The sequence below is a fragment of the Xiphias gladius genome, chromosome 15 (assembly GCF_016859285.1).
Source record: "Xiphias gladius isolate SHS-SW01 ecotype Sanya breed wild chromosome 15, ASM1685928v1, whole genome shotgun sequence".
NCBI lineage: Eukaryota > Metazoa > Chordata > Actinopteri > Istiophoriformes > Xiphiidae > Xiphias > Xiphias gladius.
In genome coordinates this window covers 10,378,165-10,400,532 of record NC_053414.1, presented here as the reverse complement: position 1 = coordinate 10,400,532, position 22,368 = coordinate 10,378,165, and the positions used below count along the sequence as shown (strand labels likewise).

The following is a 22,368-nucleotide window of genomic DNA, read 5'->3' as shown; positions in this document are numbered from 1 at the left end:
TGGTTGCTTGTGTCTTTGGACAGAGGAGACACAGCTACACAGCTGGAAACACACTGGGCTGTGCATGCATGGAATGGGAGAAGAATCCGTGACGTCAGAGCCGAGTCTCAGACTGAGGGTGTCAGACGGTGCCTTCGAGGAGCTCTGATACGCTCCTCGTTCAGGTGATAATCAATCAATAATGTTGATTTCCCGGCGAATTTCAAGGGCTTTTGCTATAGAATATAGGATATAGAGATATATATATAGAGATATATATATCTATATATGTACATATATATATATATATATTTTAGATGCCCCTGTAACAAAAATGTGCTAGTGTCTGTTGTTCATTTAAGAAGTGCATCAAACTAGGCAATGCCTAGAGGAGAAAATATGCATCAGTCACAGGCTGCAGTTCACGTTTTAATTAATTCGTTAGGACTATGTGAGATTTATCTGAGTGACAAATAATTATATAGCTGAGCAGAAAAGCCCAAAACAAGAACATACAAAGCCAAAAAAAAAAAAAAAAAAAAAAACCCAAAAAACAAAACCGACAACAAAGACATCACTTTCTCTATCAGTTGTTGATGTGACTTCCTTTCACTCCGCCCCCTCAGTAGCTCGATCACTTTTCCGAAAGGGAGAACTGCAGACGAGTAAATCACGACTTCGACTTTTTCTTTTTTCTCTCTCTCTCTCTCTCTCTCTCTCTTTGTGCGCCCCTATCAGGACTGCGATATTTCCGATATCACCTGAAGGCAGCAACAGTGTAGGCAACTCCACCTGAAGCGCTGTGGAGGAGAGGAGCGGGGCGAACCAAAGCCTGCGGCTCAACTGTAGCAAGTCACCATGTGCGAGGACTCCGAGGCTCTGAGCGAGCGCACGGCTCTGAAAAACTGCGAGGGACTGAGGGAGGAATGAAGTGACGGATTCACACGAACACAAGCCTCGCCGATCTCGGAGATGCTCGCAAAAGCCAGTTAACGAACACTGCGAAGATTTATGTGAAGGCAAGTGTGGAGCGGTCGCCGGTGATCATCCAGCTGGTCTGGTGAGTAGCCTCGAGTAAAATTAGAGGACAGGCACGCATGGTTTTGTTTATAAGGGAGGTTAAAAAGAAAGAAAAAAATCCCTCCTAAAACTTTGTGCTCAAGTGAAAGCATCTTTTAGAGGGCGGTAAAAAAGAAGAAGAAGAAGAAGAAGAAGAAGCGAGTGTTGGCTGTCTGACTTGTGCCAAACAAACAAACGCACTAATACGCACGCTTAGCGCACTCACACACTCACGCAGTATAAGTTGACAAGTTGTCAAGCCGCATGCAGCACAGGCTTTCTGCAGGCGCACCAGCTGGATCGCTGCAGTCCGGGCAAGAGAAGTGAGACAGCGCCATCAATCGCATACCAGCCACACTCCTGAGCGCCTGTACGGGGAAGGTAGTGCAGCTTAGGTCTGAGGAGCAGTCCGGATGACTACGTGGAGGAGGGCGGTGGGGGGTGTGCGTGTGTGTGCGTGTGCGTGTGTGTGTGTGTGTGTGTGTGTGTGTGTGTGGGGGGGGGGGGGGGGGGGTAATGGGATCAGCGCCGTCATGGCGACTGTACCTCCATCATCAGTCACCCTGATCTAATGCCAAAATACAGACCCAGGCACGCACCGCCGAGCGCTATATTTCCAGCCTAACCCAGGCTATTAAAAAAAAAACAAAAAAAACCCCAGCAGCATTAGAAAGAATAATGCGGAGAAGATAATCCCGAGAATTGTTGTTAAAACACACAAAATGGCCTTCAAAAACAAGCGCATGGAACTTTGCGTTTGCAAGTATTATTAGGCTCTTTATCATCATCAGGGGATGGGCCCTGATCTGCGATTTCATTTGCAAAACAGAGTTAATCCACATTTTTTTTTTTATTTTTTATGCTGACAACAAAAGTGTGATGTGAATTCAGGGGCCATTTCTTTTTTAGCTGTACAGGGAGCATAAATCAATATCTAACTGAAAACATAATTATAGTGTTTGTTTTCTTACCACCAAGTGGAGGTCATACCAAACTCAACTTAAAAAAAAAAAAAAAAAAATTGGACAAAATAACCTAGTCGCGGCACGTAAGTGGTTTGTGCTGCAGCAGGCGAGGTGAATACTGGAGTAAGGTTAGTCCCCGTTTGGGCAGGACGAGGTTTTGCTCCTGGTAGGGACATCTCACATGCCCTAACTTCAAGAGGACTTTGTAGTAGGTTTTTTTTTTTTTTTTTTGATTTTTGGATTTATTGTAACGACGAGCAAAGATGAATAAAACACATGAAATTGAACCGCAATTCATAAAGGGAAAACAAAAAATTCACACCGCCTAGGTCACATCTTAGCCCAAATGGGAGCAATTCGAGCAAAAAGAATAATAAGTTCATAGTCTTAAGGTATAGCCGTAATTAGTTTCCCGGTAGAAGTCAATGCACGGGGGTTCGAAGGTTATAATAAAAAACGATTTCAGTAAAATTACGGACATAATAATGAGTCGGTTACCTTGAGGCTGTAGGTGAAGTGGTGGGTACTAGATTAAAATTCATCTGATTTAGTTGAGCACAGCCTTCTTGGCCATTTTCAGAGTATCTGACACACACACACACACACACACACACACACATATATATATATATATATATGGCCCGATGTAGTCAATATAAATGAAAGGGCTCTGGTTCCGGGTTCAGACGGAGCGGAACGGTTTCGTGCCGCTGCCAGCCGGTAAGTAGATCCGGACGTTTCGCAGCGCGGAGAGATACCGGGCAGATCCAGTGTGGGAGAGAGAGGGAAGCAGAGGAGGAAAAGAGAGACGCTGCCTGGCGGTGGCAGATGGAGAAGCGGAGAGGAGACAAGTCCGTGTATTACCATGCCGGGATTTGGACTCCGTAAACTACACGCAAAGCCTCCAAATCTATGAGATTAACAATAGAAGAGGTACGTTTTGTCGATAGTTGTGCACTCGGCTAACTCTTTTTTTTTTTTTTTTTTAATTTTTAAATCAGCGACGGTTAGCTTCGGCATCTCCGTAACACGTAAAAAAGTTGAGAGAGGTTAGTTCGGCTATTGTGAGCAGCGGGGCTGGGAAAGAAACCGGCCGCCGCTGCTTTCTCTGCCTCTTTGGAGAAGTTTAGCCTCCACAAAACTACGGGTTTAATGTCGTGTTCGCTAACACGGCGAGTTGAAGTGCCGTCGCTTTGTGTTGTGTTGGAAAGGTGTATATGGGGTTTTTTTTTGTGTGAGCAAACGGCTGCCATCGTGTAATGAAGTGAATGGCTTTAGATGGGGGATGGGGTTAGAAATGAAGGAGTCTGGAAGCACCTAACTTATTTTCTTGGAATATATATATTTGTTCTTTCTAAAAACGGGTCACCGGTTAGAGGTTGCAGAGAAATCGACTTTTGCAGATGCTCAGTGTTTGTTTTTTTTTGGTTTGTGTGCTAATAAGCTACAAGTTTTTAGTTGGATTTTTTTTTTTTTTTTTACAATGGTCGTCCACAAGCAGATGGTTCTTTTGTACCTGCGAGCGATAGTTTCGGATTTAAGGCGATTTGGAGCTCGACTCTGTCACTTATTAACCTCGCATAAAGCACTGATAACTAGACCCTGACCGGGTCGGTTTGACACGCCAAAAGTAAATAGCGTGGGTTTTTTTTTTTGTTTTTTTTTTATATGCAGCTCTCCTGCGCAGACATAGCAGCGTCTTGCTTTTATTTGTCTCTGCACGGACTCCCACGAAGAGCCCGAGACGGCCGTAAAGCGGCTGTAAACGAATGAATCTGCGGTTTTAAAGCACTTTCCTAGTCATCTCCCCAGCTGGTCTGACCACGATTGCAGCCCGACGAGATTGCAAAGAGCGCCCTTGTGTTTGATTTAACACGGCGGATTTTCTCCGGGAAACGGCTGGTACCACCGACAGAGAAGTCCAGTGTCGCTCCAAGTTGCCGTGCATAGTTTTGGCTACACGTGTTCATTTGCTAAGCTTGTTAAATCCTTCGCGGGTGACCAGAAATGTGAAATTGCTGCGTTTCCATGCAAGAGAAAAAGAAAATATTTTTGCATAAATAAGGAAATTAAAGATTGATGTGTTTTTTTCATAGTGCCGAGCTCATCAAGCTGATGTTTTCATAGATGAGGTTCCACTGGTGTGAATTGCACATCGTTGGCATATGGCTCTGTGCATGCACGGGAGCAGGGCAGGCTCACATCTCGTCACCTGACCGACTGCTCTGCCTCATCTTTTCCACACTGGGCCTATTTAGCCATGTATCAGCCCAGCCATCACTTGTAATGGCCCTTAAAGTAAGGGAAAGCGCACAATGAAGAAAGAAGTAAAGTGTGCGGTATTTATTTTATTTTACCAGGTTGCCGACACGTGGAATGAGTGTAGCAAAAGATGATTGCATGTGGGTTTCTGCTTTTTGCATTTTATTAGTTGTAATCACAGATAATTACTAAAAGTGAAAACTTTTCGGTAATTATCTGTGATTACAACTAATAAAATTAATTTACATTGAGTGTAATAACATTAACAATCATAATTTTGTTTCTCGCCAGGTGGTTCTGTGAAGATCAAGGTACGATAATGGGGAAGCGCTTGGTTTCACTGCTTGTGCTGCTCCTGCAGCTCCTCTGTGGCTGCGCAGGGAACCAAAGGATGGCGAGGGCCGCCTCCATGCAATTCACCAACTCTGTTTACAATGCCACCATATATGAGAACTCTGCTGCTAAGACTTACTTAGAGAGTCACACTAAGATGGGGATCTATATCACAGACCCAGCCTGGGAGATACGGTACAAAATCATCTCTGGAGACAATGAGAACTTATTCAAAGCTGAGGACTACCTGTTGGGAGATTTCAGTTTTTTGCGAATAAGGACCAAAGGAGGCAGCACTGCCATTCTGAATCGGGAGGTTAAAGACCACTACGTGCTGACTGTTAAAGCTTCGGAGAGGAGCACCAATTTAGAGTGTCGCGCTAGAGTTAAGGTGCAGGTACTGGACACCAATGACCTGCGGCCCCTCTTCTCACCAACATCCTATAGCATCTCCCTGCCAGAGAACACAGCCATACGCACGAGTGTGGCCAAGGTCACGGCAACTGATGCAGATATCGGTACGAACGGAGAATACTACTATAGTTTCAGAGAGTGGACGGACATGTTTGCGGTTCATCCGACAAGCGGTGTGGTGACACTGACTGGCAAACTAGACTACTCTGAGGCAAAGCTGTACGAGCTGGAGATCCTAGCAGTGGACAGAGGGATGAAGCTTTATGGCAGCAGTGGCTTCAGCAGCATGGCCAAACTTACAGTGAGGGTGGAGCAGGCCAATGAGCATGCACCTGTAATCACCGCAGTAACCTTGGCCCCCTCTGATACAGACCATGACCCCACCTACGCTATCGTGACAGTGGAGGACAATGATCAGGGACCAAATGGAGAGATAGCATCATTGAGTATTGTTGCCGGTGACCCTCTTCAGCAGTTCAAAGCTGTAAGAAGCAGCCCTGGGAGCAAAGAGTATAAAATAAAAGCAGTCAAAGATGTTGACTGGGACAGCCAGACTTTTGGTTACAACCTTACTTTACAGGCGAAGGATAAAGGCAGCCCCCCTCAATTTTCATCTGCTAAATTGGTACATGTCACTTCTGCACAGTTCAGAGTGGGTCCTCCTGTATTTGAAAAGGCAGTTTACAGAGTCAATCTCAGTGAATTTGCCCCTCTTCATACACCTGTCACTATGGTAACAGCTGTGCCAAAGTATCCACAGCTAAAATACGCTTTTCGACACAAATCTGACAAGAACAGATTTACTATCAATCCAGATACTGGCCTAATCAGCACTGCTGGACCCATCAATGCTGATTCTGCCCCCCGATTTGAGCTAGACTTGATCACCAGTGACAAAAAAGCAGCAACAAAAGTGATTGTTGATGTGATTGATGTGAATAACAATGCACCCGAGTTCCAGCAGACATCTTACAAGGCCATTGTTGATGAGAATGTACCCATAGGGACCAGTGTGGTAACGGTTAAAGCCACTGATCTGGACAGAGGTGAGAATGGCTATGTGACCTACAGCATTACCAATATGAGCCCTCAACCATTTGTCATTGACTACTTCTCCGGTGTCATCAGTACCTCGGAGGTCCTAGATTATGAGCTTATGCCCAGGATTTACAATCTCAAAGTCAGGGCATCAGATTGGGGGACCCCTTTCCGGAGAGAGGTGGAGGCATCAGTCACCATAACATTAAATAACCTGAATGACAATAAGCCCTTGTTTGAAAATGTAGACTGTGAAGTGACTGTGCCGAGAGACCACGGCGTGGGAGAGCAGATAACAACAGTGTCTGCCATAGATGCTGATGAACTGCAGCTTGTACGGTACAGTATTAAAGCTGGGAATGATCTTGATCTGTTTGAACTGAACCCAAACTCCGGCATGCTTTCACTGAAGCACACACTGAGTGAGGGAGAGGCAGCTAAAGTCTCCTTTCATAGTTTACAAATCATCGCAACTGACGGCGAACACGAGACTTGGCCAATGATGATGAACATAACTGTCATCACAGCACGCAAGCCTGTCCAGTTAAAATGTGTCGAAACTGGTGTCGCTACTATGTTGGCTGAAAAGCTACTTCAGGGAAGCAAAATCCACACGCAAACCGAGCCGGATGACAACTTTATGGACATTCACTCTGTCAACCGGTACACTCCTCAGTTTGCAGAGTCTTTCCCCAGTGCTATTGAAGTGAAAGAGGACCTCCCTGTTGGGGCCCGGATTGTCCATTTAAGTGCCACAGACTCAGATAGTGGCTTCAATGGGAAACTGGTATATGTTATCTCAGGAGGAGACACAGAAAGCCGCTTCATTGTAGATATGGAAACTGGTTGGCTTTTGGTTTATTCTCCTCTTGACAGGGAAACAACCGACCATTATACCCTCAATATTACAGTATACGATCTTGGCATACCACAGAAATCCTCATCACGCCTTTTGGATGTTAAGGTCCTAGATGCCAATGATAATAGCCCTCAATTTTTGCAAGATTCATATTCAGTTGAAATGAGTGAGAGCACACCTGTCGGGACAGAAATTATCCAGGTGGATTCGACAGACAAGGATCAAGGAGATAATGGAGTCGTCAAGTATTCCATTTTGGGAGGCACAGATCAATTTGCAATCAATGAAGAGACTGGTGTGGTGACCGTGACAAAGCCGCTGGATCGTGAGCTCCATCCAGTTTATATCTTGAAGATCGCGGCATGTGACCAGGCAGTGAATGAGCCACAGCTAGTGTCCACTGTGCTACTTAAGATCACCTTGGAAGATGTGAATGATAATCCACCTAAATTTGTCCCCCCCAATTACCGCGTGAAGGTGAGGGAAGACCTTCCTATCGGTACGGTAATTATGTGGCTGGAGGCTCATGACCCTGATTTTGGACCTTCCAGTCAGGTACGATACAGCCTTATTGATAATGGAGACGGGAATTTCGAAGTAGACAAACTCAGCGGTGCTGTGCGGATTGTGCAAAACCTAGATTATGAGACAAAACAGGTATACAACCTGACAGCAAAGGCTAAAGACAAAGGGAAGCCCATGTCTTTGTCATCAACCTGCTTCATTGAGGTGGATGTGGTGGATGTGAATGAGAATCTGTACAGGCCTTTATTCCGATCATTTGTGGAAAAGGGATTTATAAAAGAAGATGTACTTGTTGGGACTTCGGTGATGACTGTAACAGCTGAGGATGAAGACAGAGGACAAGATGGAGAGATTCGTTACTCCATACGAGATGGATCTGGCCTGGGGATATTTACCATTGATGAGGAAACTGGTGAGTCTCTTTTCTCAATGTCACTATAGAGCATTGTGAAGCTTGTGTTCATTTTTAAAATAGGTGTGCATCAGCTTTAAATAATTTTCATAGGGAAACTTATGGGGCGGGAGTTTATTTAATCATGTTAGGCTGTGAAACAATGAGGTAAGGGGGTCTTTCAGGAGACAGGTAAGGTTCCTGATTCCAGTCTTTTTCTTCTTTGGGAGAATTGATGCCTGGAACAGATGGACCAGCCATCTCTCAGACCTGTGTGCACATTTTTGAGTAGTTGTTGTGGTACTAAGAAGATTGAGAGTGATTTCACTTTCTCTTTTCCGCCGTCATGCTCTCACTGTGTAAACACATACTCCTTTATTTAAAACTGTTAAAATTTGGCAAATGGTCAAATCTGTTTGACCTAAGGATATGACATTCTAATGACATTTAAAACATGGTTTTTATAACAGCATATATTCAGTATTTGTACTAAAGGCAAGGATTTGCATGTGGGTTCCTTATTTATAAGGAAGTTATAGTTAATACTTGCTCAGCTGCCCAGAATGAATTTAACAGCTGACTCAAATTAGCTCAAAATGAGCACGCTGGAATTTCAGGAGTTCCTACCCAAAAACCCAGCAATCACCTGATTTGGATGTTTTGGACCTGGCTCGCTGCCCTCCTTTTTTTAACTTGGTAACCACATTCTCGGATTGCTTAAAGTGACTTTTTTGCCTATTTGAAATTAAATTTCTCTCTGCACTATACAAGTTTAATGTCTAAATGAAGCAGTGAAACTTAATGCATAATACATTGATATCTCTTTGCAAACGTAACCTCAAAGGTTCATATCCAAGTAAAAAAAATCTGCAAATGGAATTTATTTGTCTGCTGCTGACTTTTAGTCGTAAAAGTGGTTTATATTTTTAGTTTAATGTTTATTAAGAATCAGATATATGTGAATTATTCAGTAAGTTGACAGGAAATCTCCTCAGTGAACCTGTTGGGAAATACTTTCTTCTGTGTGGTAAATTTAGCATGAGGAGATGAGCCTTTATGAAGGTTCTGTCCTCCATGGCTGTGCGTCAGCTGTGATGCCTTTGTGATTGTTTCTGTAGTAGTGCCTGTACAACTGATTTGCAGTAAGATTTTGTTTTATGAAAAGAGATGCTGGGATATTTAAAGTTCGAACTAGTAAGAATTTCAAGTGCTTTCCTACACTGTTTTGTTTCTTTTTTTTTTTTCCTATGTAAGTGCTAAATTGACTGTAGTGGAAGTTGAATTTTGCAAGAAATGGTGCAGATTCAAGATGGAATACAGTACTACAGTATTAGATGGAGCCACTTGCAGGCCAGCAACTGGCATCCATGTCTAACTCAAAATCCTGTGTAGGATACAGATTCAAAATCTTCTGCTTAATCTCAGAGGCCTATATTAAGTGATTATCAGGAGGTGCAATGATAGGATTGTCCTGGGTTGGGTCCTGTTATTATGGATTACATCTGAGGTCAGTATACAACTAAATGCAGCCAAGGTGGTAATGCCTCTCCTATGATTTCACTAGATTAAGGGTGTGGTTTGTTAGGCCACCATATGCATTTAGAATATTATGTTTCTAAAAGAAAAATATAAGCACGGCTGCACACCCCTCTATATACTCAGTGCTGCAGCTGCATGCTGTGAATCTAAACCAGAATGTTTTAAAATGGTTTAAAATTGGAAATCAAATGAAAAAGTGGTATAAGGAAAAATGCCAGGGGCCACGCACCTTCAGTTATGGAATTTGTTTTTCAGAATGGGAAGGACTCAGGGAAGACTGACAGTCTTTTCGAATTTTACTTGATTCTTTTAATCTTAAACCCTCGCATGTTTGTTAAGAGTACATCAGTCAATTGCACAACCTTAATCTTTGTTGTTGTATTTTAATTTTTTTAATCCTCACAATATAAATCAAAATTCTTTCAGCTGTTCCTCTTATAGTGGCATCCACAATAACATAAAAACAACAATACTAGTTTGTGGTTAACAAAGTGTTTCTTCCGAAAACATTGCACTCTGTGATCGCCGATGCAAGAAGACAGTGTGTGATTCTTGTAGAGTAGGTGTATGTAACAAATCTGAGCAGAGGATGTATTTCAGAACAGGTGAACAGGCCATGCTTGCTACCCACTTGAATGACAGAACAAACAAATTGTTTGTTTGTGAGAAATAGCGATTAGATGTAAAAGTAGTGTCCGTAATTGCTGTTTATCAAATGTAATCCTGTTCTGATTTACATTAATTTCAAGTAAAGGAAAAACTTAAGTGCAAGCCATGTCTTCTTCTCCAGATACGGCTCATTTTCTGTCAGACTGCTTAGGGAGTCCATGGCAACTGTTTGCCCAGACATTCTCCGTGTTATTAAGAGCTCTGTGGTCATTGGCTCAGTGCCATCTTGATTTAAACTTACTCTTATCAAGACTTTTTTTTGTGGGCCCCTTACCATAATGTAGACCAAATTTACCACTCCTTGCTTTAATTGGAAAATTTGCTAATAGTCGCTAAGCGATTTTTGACAGATAAAGACCACGAAGGCTCTGAGCAATGAAAATGAACCTTGATGTACTAAAAGCTTTCCAAGTGCTTATGTTTAACATATCAGCCAACTTAAGAGTTACAGCAGAAACAGAACAACATGGTTATTCTGCTGTGTAATGCTATTCCAGCATTAGCTTTTAACCCTGGTTTAATCACTTAACTTTTGAGAAATATATTCACATCGCACAGTTTGTGAGAGATTTCCCTATGCCAGCCACCAGTGGACTTTTTCCACCATTTTGTTCTGGGGAGGAAGCATAACTTCACTTGTGAGGGCTTGTATGCCATAAGTGGCTGGCTACATATTTTCACATTAGGGCCCTAGCGGTCAACTGTTACTGGTTTTTAAGGCTGATGCCAATTTTGAATAGGCAAGTGTGGCAAATGGCCAATGTAATATGTTGTTTTTACCTATTTCCTTTCAGAGAGGCTTTGCAGCTAGTGCTCTAAAAAACTTGAAAGAAATTTAGAAAGATATGTGCATAAGTGCATTGAAACAGTTATGATGGCACTCTTGCACATTTAAATGGTAAGATCAGTAAAATAATTCATAATCCACTGCTGGTCAAAACAGACTTGCAATAAAGCAAAGCTTTTCACGATGGACCTCAGCAAGTCTCCACTCCTCAGACTACAGCTGGCTGACATGAAACCTGACACACCTTTACATCAGGCAAAAATGAACAGATACAAAAGGCGAGGGCGTTTTTATTGTCAGTGAGTAATTGTCTTTTTATTTCTTATCGTCTGGAATGACTATGGGACATTGTGCAAATCAGGAAGCCGAGCCTTAATTAATCAAAAGCATAGGTAGATGATTGCAGGAATATGGGAACGTCAGAGGGAAAGGGGAAAGAGCCACCTGACCGGATGCCTTTTGCACCTCCGTTAAATAACCATTGGGTGATCTCCCATCTCATGCTGCCGGATCGAGTGATGTTGAAGAAAAATGTCTTGAGGGTTTGAACTGAAGGATTTGGGACAGTCAAGTCCTCAGTTTTCCTATTGGACAAGAGAACAAAACTACTGAAAGATCTGGAATTAAAAATGTCTGTAGCCAAACACCACCATTACATTAGTCCTAGAACAGTGACGGCAAGTTAGTTGCATAATTCAAGGGACGTGAAGGGATGATGGGTTCTGCTTGATTAAAGATAAAGGTAGAGTAAAGGTCCACTGCTGTTAAGCCATTTTGTTGTACCTATATTCATTACCCATTTCATTATACCTACCCTTCTACTGTAGATATAAAACTTACTTATGTACATACAGGTACATCCAAATACATTAGGTAGAAATATACTTTGATGTAAATGTTAGGCCATATCACCCAATCCCTGAGTGATAATCAACTAACGTATGTCATAGGATAATCAATTTGTGCATATCTACTTGAAAGGAAAGAATAACTCAAAGTAAAAGTATATTGTCAGGGAGGTGATGGTATGGAACTAGACACAACTGTTCAAAGCAAGTTGTGTCTCGGCTTGAAGTGAAATTATCCAGTATACAAAGTGACCAAAGCAGAGTGTGTGCTGTCTAGATGAGGCGCAGATGCTGATTGTATAATGTATGCATTGCCCTTTCTTGTTTGATAATGTATGCATTGCCCTTTCACTGGAAGCAGTTTGGAGCCTGTGCTGTGAAAGCGTTCTTTGTGAAAGCAAAAGTTCTGTTAGCGTCTTTTTCATTTCCACAAAAATTGCCAGTCCTTCACTCCTTTTTCCAAACTTCTCCTGTTAAAATAAACAGACTCTTAACTTGAGTCAGACCGATATATTGCTTGGCCCATTTGATTTGCTGATATTGGCCTATCACAGGTACAGTCAAAACCGGAAGTATTTAAACAGTTGCACGTTTTTTTGTTCTCTGAGGCTCTGAGCTTCATTACATTCAATTTGAACTAAAATAATGGATACTACATTCAAGTGCCATGTCTCAGCTTTAATTTGAGTAGGCTTATATCAATATAGAAAGAACTGTGTGGTAGACGTAGCCCTTTTAACGCATTGTGTCCAAATTTTAGGGGTTGGACCTATACAGATGAAGTCAAACAAAATCATCATCATTTTATATTTTGTGGAAAATCTTTTGCAGTCAATGACTGCCTGAAGTCTGACCCACAGACATAAGCAGACACTTTATATCTTCCCTGGTGATTCTCTTCCAGAGTTTCCCTTCAGCCTCCTTCAGCTCTTGCTTGTTGTGGGGGTCTCTCTGCCTTTAGTCTGGTCTTCACCAAGTGGACTGCTACTTAGTCAGACTGAGATCAGCTGATTGACTTAGCCAGTCCAGGAAATTCCACCTCTTCACCCTGAAAAGCTCTTTGGTTGCTTTGGTCATTTGTTTAGAATCGTTGACCCTCCCGAATGATGAAATATAGTCCAATTCGTTTTCATGCAGTTGACTGAATATGAGCTTACAGAATGCTCTTGTATACGTCTTCATACATCCTGTTGTATTCGTCAGGATTGAAATCATCAATAAATGCCAGCGTGCCAGTTCAATTGGCAGCCATACATGCCTGAGCCATAACAGAACCACTGCCATGTTTGACAGATGAGGTGGTGGCTTTGGGTCATGAGTTTTTCCTTTTTTCTCAGTTTCCTCTTAAATAATTTTGACAGAAGTTGATTTTTGTTTCATCAGTCTATAGAACTTTTTCCAGAACTCTCTTGAAATTTTTATTTTTATTTTATTATTATTATTTTTTTTTGTAACTTCAGCCTTGCCTTTCTGTTGTTGAGGTTTACCAGGGGTTTGCATCTTGTGGTGAATCCCCTGCGGTTATGGTCATGAAGTCTTCTTATGATCTTTGACAAGGAAACATGTACGCCTACATCCTGGAGAGCATTTTTGACTGCTGTGCAGTTACATACCTGTGTGTGCGCGTGCGCATGTGCATGTTTGTCCGTGTGTGCGCGCGTGTATGTATTTACTAAATAAATATAGAAATAAATATACTGTGTATATATACAGCATATTGGCTGATTGAAGTACATATAAAGAATCTTGGCAGATACCTATTGGAATTTTTTACCTCTTAAAATTGGTATCGGCATCGGCCCAAAAAATCCAGTATCGGTAGGGCTCTACTCTTAATAGTAATGAAAAGATGTTTGCTTGTATTTGTTTATGAAGTCTTTTGACATCAGCGATTGTTTACTAAAGCTGAAAAAACTGCTGCCCTTTGTCCCCAATTTTCTATTCAGGCCCTATATGTTTTAGATAAAAGTGGCACTGCAAAGTGGCACATGATACCAAATAGTCTTTGCTTGAGTGCTGTTACTGTGGAGACAGGAAAAGGAATGTGCAGCAGGACAAAGTTGATTGTAGGTTGCTAAATGAAAAACACACTTTCCCTAGTTAAAAGTATGTTATTCTCTCAGTCCATTAAATCTTTTTAAAGAAACTTGAGTGCTGCCTTGTGCAAAGGACGTGCTTCATTGTTTGTTGATTCATGTCATGCTGACACCTTAATGAATTAGTTCTATACTTTCTGTTCTGTTGATGTACCGTGGATAGCATGGCAGATTTGACATTTTTAAACTGTGTATCACAGTGGGCCCCAAAGAACATTCCGAAGTCCATAAGTACATTTGCTTATTTCATAAAATACTCAAAACCCCAATGTTGTTATTAGTTTATTATTGAATACTAAAGTCATTGGTGCTTACCATAACCCGAGCCAAAAACAGTAGTTTATAGCATTTAGTAGTACAAACAGCTGTGATATTCTGAAAACATTAGCATCTTCCCAAACAAAACATCTGAGCATCTTTACCTGGGGCTCTCTGCTAAATTATTGCAGAGATATAAGAGATACTGACATGCTTTTATCCCTTTTATTCAAATTTCAGCAACTATTTCAGGCATTTATAGCCAGTTTCCATGCTGTCTGATACTTGACAAGTGACAACCCTGACCACAAATATACTCAGGTGCAGTGAAGTGGGCTACTAAAATACATTTGCTTGTCTGTCAACCCATAATTTTTATGGTCATGTTGGCTGATAACAAAATTTTTCATCTATCAATTTACATTTTTTAAATTAAATTATTAATAAAAATAATGCTGACTATAATACTGTACTATTTAATCATTAAACTTAATGTATTTTTGTGAACTGAAGCAGTGATGTTATAATCACAACATATGGTATGCGTCTTAACCATTAGGCCACCATAACCCTCCCATGTATAACATGTCAGTATGCCTACATTTATTTTTGTCAAATCTCCCTAAGATAGTGCAAAAGTATTCGGAACTAAAGGAGGTGGAATCAACGACATCGCCTCCTTTACAATATAATGTAATCCAGTTACTATGCCTTGCATTTGAGAAATAGATTGAAATTTAGGGAAATTTGCTTTTTCACTTTCTTGTTGAGAGTTTGATTAGAAGATTGATACCATTCTCATATCATTTATGATAAATATGAAGCTACCGCCAGCAGTTGCTTAGTGTAGCTTAGCATAAAGACTGGTAATGGGGAAAAAGCTGGTAGACAATTTTGTATAGACATATCAACCTTCTCATCTAACTCTTTTGCTTGAAAGCGAATAAGCGAATTTCCCAAAATATCGAACTGTTTCTTTAAATACCACCGTTTTGAAGTTAATATTCTTTTGTTGTTGTTGTTCAGTGTTCACCCTAGGATGCAGTTGTAGCAGTGGAGGCACATGCCTGGGGAAAAAAAACATTTTCGTGCATGTGCAATCAATAAAATTGTATTTGGCAACATGTAAAAGCACTTATAAACTTAGTATCTCCAAAAAATTATGTATCCATTTGTTCCCATTTCAAAACATTGCTGCCAGACAGCAGAGAGACACCCCCCCCAACTTTACCGCAGTAACCTCCTCCTCAGCACCAGTGGCATCACTTTTATACACTCCACTGCAAATATTTTAATTGCCAAGTACTTTGTGACAAAATAACAACCAGACAATATATACAGTTTGGTTTCTGCCTTTGCTGTCAATCTCGCCTGTTGCTTCTGCCCTAGCTGGCTCTCCCAAAGCAGCATGTTGGCTGCTGTCCCCCTCCTCCTCTCCCGCATCTCTCTCTACATTAGCTTCCCTCTCCTGCTGCTTCAGCTGCCACAGCAACGCTGGTTGAAGCCTGGAAATATTGGAAACAAATTAATTTGATAGCTAATCACACTGGCTGGACCTAATACCTAATTCCTAATACCTCTGGTCCAGATTGTCTTTGCACCTCCTCAGGACCAAAATATTTTTCAATATTCATCTGAATGGTGGGAGCAAACATTATCCATTTGCACAAGCAGTCGGTGTTGACTAGCAGCTATGTTACCCTTTTTATTGCGGGAAATAGCCAACAACTGTCCTTCCTCTTGCACATGATCATGTTTTGATTCAGACTGTGCACAGAGAACGGGCTCTTCACAGTAGGGTCGGTTGTCGATGCGTTTGTGTGTGTAAGAGAGAGAGCGAGAATGGAGCAAGTAGGGGCTGAACGAATCAATACGCTGGGCGCAGTGAATTAAGATTGTACCCATTTCAAATAGTTTAAAAAAAAAGAAAAAGAAAAAAAAGAAAATCAATATGTGGTGGTCAGTGTTGAGATTGTAGCCAGGCCGCCACAAATATATCGGTGCATTGGAAACACTGCTATTAAAGGGGGAATTGATCTGTAGTCATGAGCTATGATGACTGGCTTCACATGTGGGAAGCCAGCGGGGGATTATGTCCCAGTCACTGGAGTGATATCTAGGAGAGATAATGTGATTGTTCCCTCATGTTATGCTGTCCTGGAGAAACTGGTTATTGTATACAATGGGAATATAGATAATAGGGGTGCAGATACAGAAATTAATGAAAAAGGACCCTGTGTTTCCCTTATTGTTATCAGAGGCACAGGCAGAGAGTACTTAAGGACTACGAGGTATAGTAACTGCTCATAAAAAATACTGTTATTGCATCAAGGAGTATTGCTCTGAGGCATGTTCAAAGGCCTCTGAAATAACACTGTTCCGAGTAACAATGGAAGCATTGTACCGTCAGCTAAGTCACAAAAGCTATTTCAACTGGAATTAATAGGAATTAAAAAAAAAAAAAAATAGGAAAAGAAACCCCCATTCAGTCATGCATCACGGACATGTAACAAATGCATCTAAATAGTTTTTCAGTTTCTTTCCAATGCTCACTGGCTCGCAAATAAATTATTTTCATTGATTTTCATTTGTGATACTGTATAATCTTTGATTATTTCTGAAACTGATCCTTATGTATTATGACCCCTGTGTGCCCTTCAAACAAAATACAGGAATTATGTGAGTTAGCAAGTAATGGTACATATTGTAAGTCTATTCAAAGCAATAGATGTACTGTATATTATGCATTATTACATTTTTATAACCACTGACTGCCAGGTGTAGCTAACATAGCTAACTGATTTAACAGACAAACCTAATGTTAGCCTGGTAATAGATGAGCCATTTAGATTGAAGGATGAAAAAATATGGAAGACGGTCGACAAATCTGACCTGAAATTAGATGATGTTAGCTGGGTTAGCATAGTCAAATATCTCCCAGTCATGCTAAACCACACGAATAATACTAACTCTGAAATGAGTATTTCTCCAATTATATAGATATAAATAAAATAAATAACTACATTTACAAACGATAGGCAATAAAGTGAAAGTATATGCCCCCCCCCCAAAAAAACCATAATTTTTGGAAGTCATGCTAGCTTGTGATGCCACAGTGACTTTCCCGTTTACATAGTTGATTGCTTTTGATTGGATGGTGCTATAGATGTTTCCTTCCTTCTGGCTCTAACACATTACTATACACTTTACTAGTTAAAGACATTTTTATTAAAGTTTTAACAGTGCAACCTGTTTGTTAATCACTCCTCTGAAACTAGTAAGTAGTTACTAAGAGCCTGGGAAGGACTTTACACATACATTTAGTAATTGATTAATGAATAGCTGGTGCAACCCAATAAAGATGCATTGTTCTCAATTGGAAAGGAAAATTTTTTTATCTTTGCAGTTAAGAAAAAAATCAGTTGTAGTTACTAAATGTATAAAGGGCTTTTTTTCCTTTGAGTAATAACAACTGGATCATATTGCACTAAAAATTTTCAAAGGATTCAGACATTTATAACAGGCTTAATGTTTTTAAAACATGGATCTTGGCTACAGATGTCTGGGAACTTAAGGATGATGTGATATTAAGTTGCTGCGTAACAGAAAGCTTAGTTTAGGACTTTTTAAATTACACTTGCCCCTACAACGTGGTGGTGGAATTTGAAGCATTTTGCCAGGGCTGTGGAAAGAGAAGGGGGGGGCAGACACTGAGAAAGTTTATGTAAGCATGTGAGCTAGAGGCCTGAGAAGGCTGAGGAATGTGGGGTAGGGGTAAGTGGAATTAACAAAGGTAGTTCAAAGCAAGCCCCAATTTTCAGCTGTAGAATGAACAAAGAAGGTTGGGTAGATGTTGAACTGGCTGCACATAATCACAACCTTTTGGGTCAGTGGTTGATTGTAAAATGCAAGTAACCAGAGTCAAGTCAGAAATGTTGTATTGTCAGCATATATTATATTTAGCACTCTCTTTCACTGAACAACTTATGACATGCAGTGAACAGTTTCAAGAAGCTTTTCCAAATCAGATTTCATCCTTTTCAAACTGGAAAAGTGTGCCTTTACTGTGACTGTAAATTGTTATAGAATAAACCCATTGTTTCTCTGTACAGGATGTTGATTTAAATACACCTATATGTAAAATACCTGATGGTTTTGATAGCTCAAAATCCATTGCCTGTCTGAAGATTCCACCTCACCGCCAATGTGCTGAAGTAACTTTGAAGAACAAAGCCAGAAGGAAAGGAAAAAAGCAGGGGAAAAAAAGCGGAAAGCAAATCTTGCAGAGGCTGTTGCGCGGTCTGTTTTTTTTTTCCTTTCTTTCTTTCTTTCTTTCTTTCTTGTGGCCTTAGGGCAGGTTTTGCTTCTGCCTTACTGGGTAGCCTAGGTATATGGGTTGGGTGTGGCAACTAAATTCTTCAGATTCATCTTTCTTGTGCTTTGTTAGTAACTATTCACCCAAAGGCCAGGGCAGATACCATTTCATTTTATGTGCTTTAAGGTCAAGTCGGTCAGTTTCTGAGATGCATATGAACAAAAAACTCTTAAGCGTGCAAGCTGGCTTTGACATTTAGTTTGAGAAGGTTAGTTTTAAAAGAAAAATGTGGACAGTAACATTCCTCTTGCAGCTGCTGTTGTATCCATGTTGCAAGTTTTTTAACTGTTAAATCTGAAGTTATTTCCTCTATGCTGATCGATAAAAGGTGAAGAACTGTGACCAAAAAGCATGACTGGTGAAAGTTGAATTATTATTTTATGCTGGTGACTGCCAGTCAACCAGATGAGCAGTCAAGCATGAGCATCTCCTTAGAAAAAGCACAAAAGATGTCTCTTACTCTCCAGTTTGTGTCGTCTTTTCTGTTGTATTTTGTCTTATTAGCACGTATACATGTGCACACAACTCCTCTCCCTACACCAACATCTAACCATTTTAACCTTCTCATTCATATTAAATAGTCTCTCTTTAATGCCCCCTTCTCCACTAATGCCCTCTCTATGGCTGTCTGAAACATTTATTCCCTTATCCTTTAGTGTTTCTTCTCAGGATGTCTCACATAATCATTTTTATTTCTTATTTATGTCTAACATTTGCAATTTCCTGCATGTTTTAGTCCCGTAGTGATCTTAATTATCCACTGAAAGTCCGCTTCAGTGGGATCATAAATTAGTAATTACTGTGTTATTTAATTTCTAAATTAATTCCATCACATTTAACATGTTACATCTGTTAATCTTATATTATGATGTCTCTAAATGCTTGGTTGTGTTTCTCTCTCTGTATTGTCAGCTTAACGCCATTTGTTTGCTTATACAGAGTCATCTATTTTGCATTCTTGATATGCAGTATTGGCTTGTGTCATTTTTTTTCATGGGACTCCTGGCTTTAGGAATCATTGGGGAGCTACCTATTGTCCCTTGCTTGACTACCCTTCTTATTACATGCTTGAAGCTAATTTGAGAGAGCTGTAATGATGACTAATGACAAGAGAGAATTCCAGGCAGAAATTGCAGGGGCACTTAAGTAAAGCAGGGCGAGAGAGTAAATTAGCTGTGCCCCCAAACTCCCCTCCTTTTGATAAATTTGAGATTTTTATGACAAGTCATGTGGCGTGCTATCTCTCTTTCTGAGAAATCTTCAATTACTGAAGGCAAGGGGTTTTGGCTGCTCTCAGTTACAATCCTTCATCACAGTTCATCAAGTTACAGTGTGTGAACAAAGGCAGCAGCAGCAAAGAGATAGTCTATATAAACTATTTGAACCTTTTGAAACGTGTCCTTATGTATATGGTTTCGTGGAGGCTCCTCATCTGGGCCAGTAGTGACTTGAAGTGTGTCATAGATTCAGATTCATTGTAGGAAATGGACAACACCCATACCTGGTAATGATACGGATGTGCTTATGCCATGATTCACTTTTATTAGTTTCAGAGAATAATACAGTCAAATATAGCTATAGATTTCCATTCCAATTATCAAAGTTATACCGATATTGCAAATAACACAGACATGAAAATGGCTGTTATTATAAAGGTCCTCAGTGTTTCCATTGTCTGGAAGATATTGGTGTGTTTATGTTGCCCTGCACAGCCGTATATTTTGTGCTTGTTGAAATAATGGGAACTCACATGTGCAAGTTATCCAAATAATATAGTGTTGCGTCATTATCAGCAGCTCCCTTTTTTTTGGGGGGGGGTTTTTTCAGTACTTTTGCCCTCTTTCCTTTTTGTTTTATTCCCTTTTGAAAAAACAAATGGAAAGAATATTACACTGTATCTGTTTAACATACTTCAGTTTCTTTCTATTCACACTCTAACCTGATTTGAGTGAGTAACCAATCAAGGTAACTGCTACAGTATTGCATTCACAACCCTCCAAGTAAATCGATATCCCCACGTTTTTGTTTGATAGTCAGAAAGTAGGTATAGGGAAAGATATGTATTAGCCATCAGAAGCTTTACAACATGACACTAGAGGAACTTGAGAACCAACGTTTGTTTATAGAAACATTGCACTGCTTCGCTTTTACTTTTTAACATTTTTTGAACTTGTATAGAATAAAAACAAAAAAACTGGTCTCAGCTTTCAGGCATGGCACACAAATTCCAAAGATTTTGGCATGTTTAGATCTATCTACTAACTTACTCCAGTTTAAGGTAAATGTTGTATGACAGGGGCAGTAATTAAGAGATCAACTTAGTCTGGTTATAACGCAATTACTAGTGTGCATGTAAACACGTTAAATTTTACACTTTTCACAAAAACTCACCAAACTCTTAACCAAACTGAAATACCTACCACTGCTTAAACACACACACATGCACGCTTATCCCTTTCCTACAGTCCAAGGGTACCCACTGAGCACCTGGTGAGTGCTTGTAAGTGGGGTCGGGTGGAGATGAAAAGCACCAAAGAAAATACACTCCCGTGAACTTTGCTGTTAGCTTTTCCTCAAAAGGATCAGCAAGAAAATTCACGCTGCTGGCCAGTTTAAGCCATTTTAACATCTGAGCTAGTGTAGACAGATGTTATAATTGCTTTAATACTTTAGTCTAGCAGGTCATGGACCAGGGAATGTACATGTCCAATGGAACTGCGTTGCTGTTAAAACCAATTATATGGCATTTCTATGTCATTAAAATGTTTTTTTTTCTTAGTTCATAAGGGCATACTTACACAAGATGTATTGTACCTATCCTCTTTCCATACTGCTTTAGAATTTTTAATGCTGTCACTCAGTCCAATATTTTCTTTGTAGCTCTTCCAAATTGCAGAATCTACCCATCCTCCACTTTTCCATTTAATCATTGTCAACTTATAGGACTCATGTTTCTGAAAGCTCTTTGTTTGCTCAGCTGAAAGCTACAGCCTTGACATGGCAGTAAAAAAAAAAAAAAACGAAAAAAAAAACCTTCCCTGCCAGTGAATGTAAACAGGAGAGCACTGAATGGTTGTTGTCTATACACCACCTTGACATGTTTCAGTTGAGGAGCCTTCAACCAACCTCTATGTCTGACTGCTCAGAGGCAGCCGGTATTCAAGCTTCTGTTCTCGTCATGGCCAGGAAATTGATTTCAGAGATCATTGATACTGCAGGTAGTAATGTGAGACTCAGGGCATGTGATGTACATAAAAATGTTCAATGAGATGATGCAGACTTAAGGGTTTGTGTATGTCTTTCTCATCTCTTAGGTATTATTCGAACAAAAGAACTGCTGGATCATGAGACAACACCTCACTACTGGCTCACGGTCTACGCCATGGATCGTGGCGTGGTGCCGCTCTCTGCCTTCGTCGAGGTCTACATCGAAGTGCAGGACGTCAATGACAATGCACCGCAAACCTCAGAACCTGTCTACTACCCCTCTGTTATGGAGAACTCCCCTAAAGATGTGTCAATCATCAAGATAAATGCAGTTGATCCAGATGACAAGGCCAGCGATAAACTCACCTACAGGATCACAAGCGGCAATCCCCAGGGTTTCTTTGCCATAAATGCCAGGACAGGTAAGATTGCTGTAACTGGATTGCAGTTCATGTCACTGTGAATTGGATCTTTAGAGCAGTAAGTCCCTGCTCTGAGTCATGAGCTTATATTGTATTCCAGGACAAATTCCAACCTTGCATATGGCTGCTAGCTTGAGAAAGAAACTTGTAACTACTACAAAGACAGATCATAGTGCTTATCTAACCATAAATCCAAATGAATTAATGTTAACAACGAAAGCTTGTTATGTAGTCTTTTATCGCTACAGTCACATCTCATGATTTCCATGAGAGCAGGAATCAATTAAGATATCCAGGCTGATTGATGGATATAAATGATGAACAAGTTTAGCCTGAAGTTCC

At 40.5% G+C, this 22,368-nt stretch overlaps 1 protein-coding gene across 4 annotated transcripts in view; it reads left to right on the top strand.

Moving 5' to 3' along the window:
- Positions 1-766: 766 nt before the first annotated feature.
- Positions 767-22,368, top strand: part of fat1a (FAT atypical cadherin 1a) — an 82,013-nt gene continuing 60,411 nt past the window's right edge. Inside the window, exons 1-3 of one of the 4 annotated variants that reach the window (XM_040146052.1) lie at positions 767-1,039; positions 4,557-7,846; positions 21,712-22,026. In XM_040146052.1, the coding sequence (XP_040001986.1) occupies positions 4,585-7,846; positions 21,712-22,026 (3,577 nt within the window). In that variant the 5' untranslated portion in view covers positions 767-1,039; positions 4,557-4,584. Of the gene's footprint in view, positions 1,040-2,727; positions 2,937-3,997; positions 4,302-4,556; positions 7,847-21,711; positions 22,027-22,368 lie in introns of those variants that run through there. The other 3 variants (XM_040146051.1, XM_040146054.1, XM_040146053.1) reach the window with 3 other exon arrangements.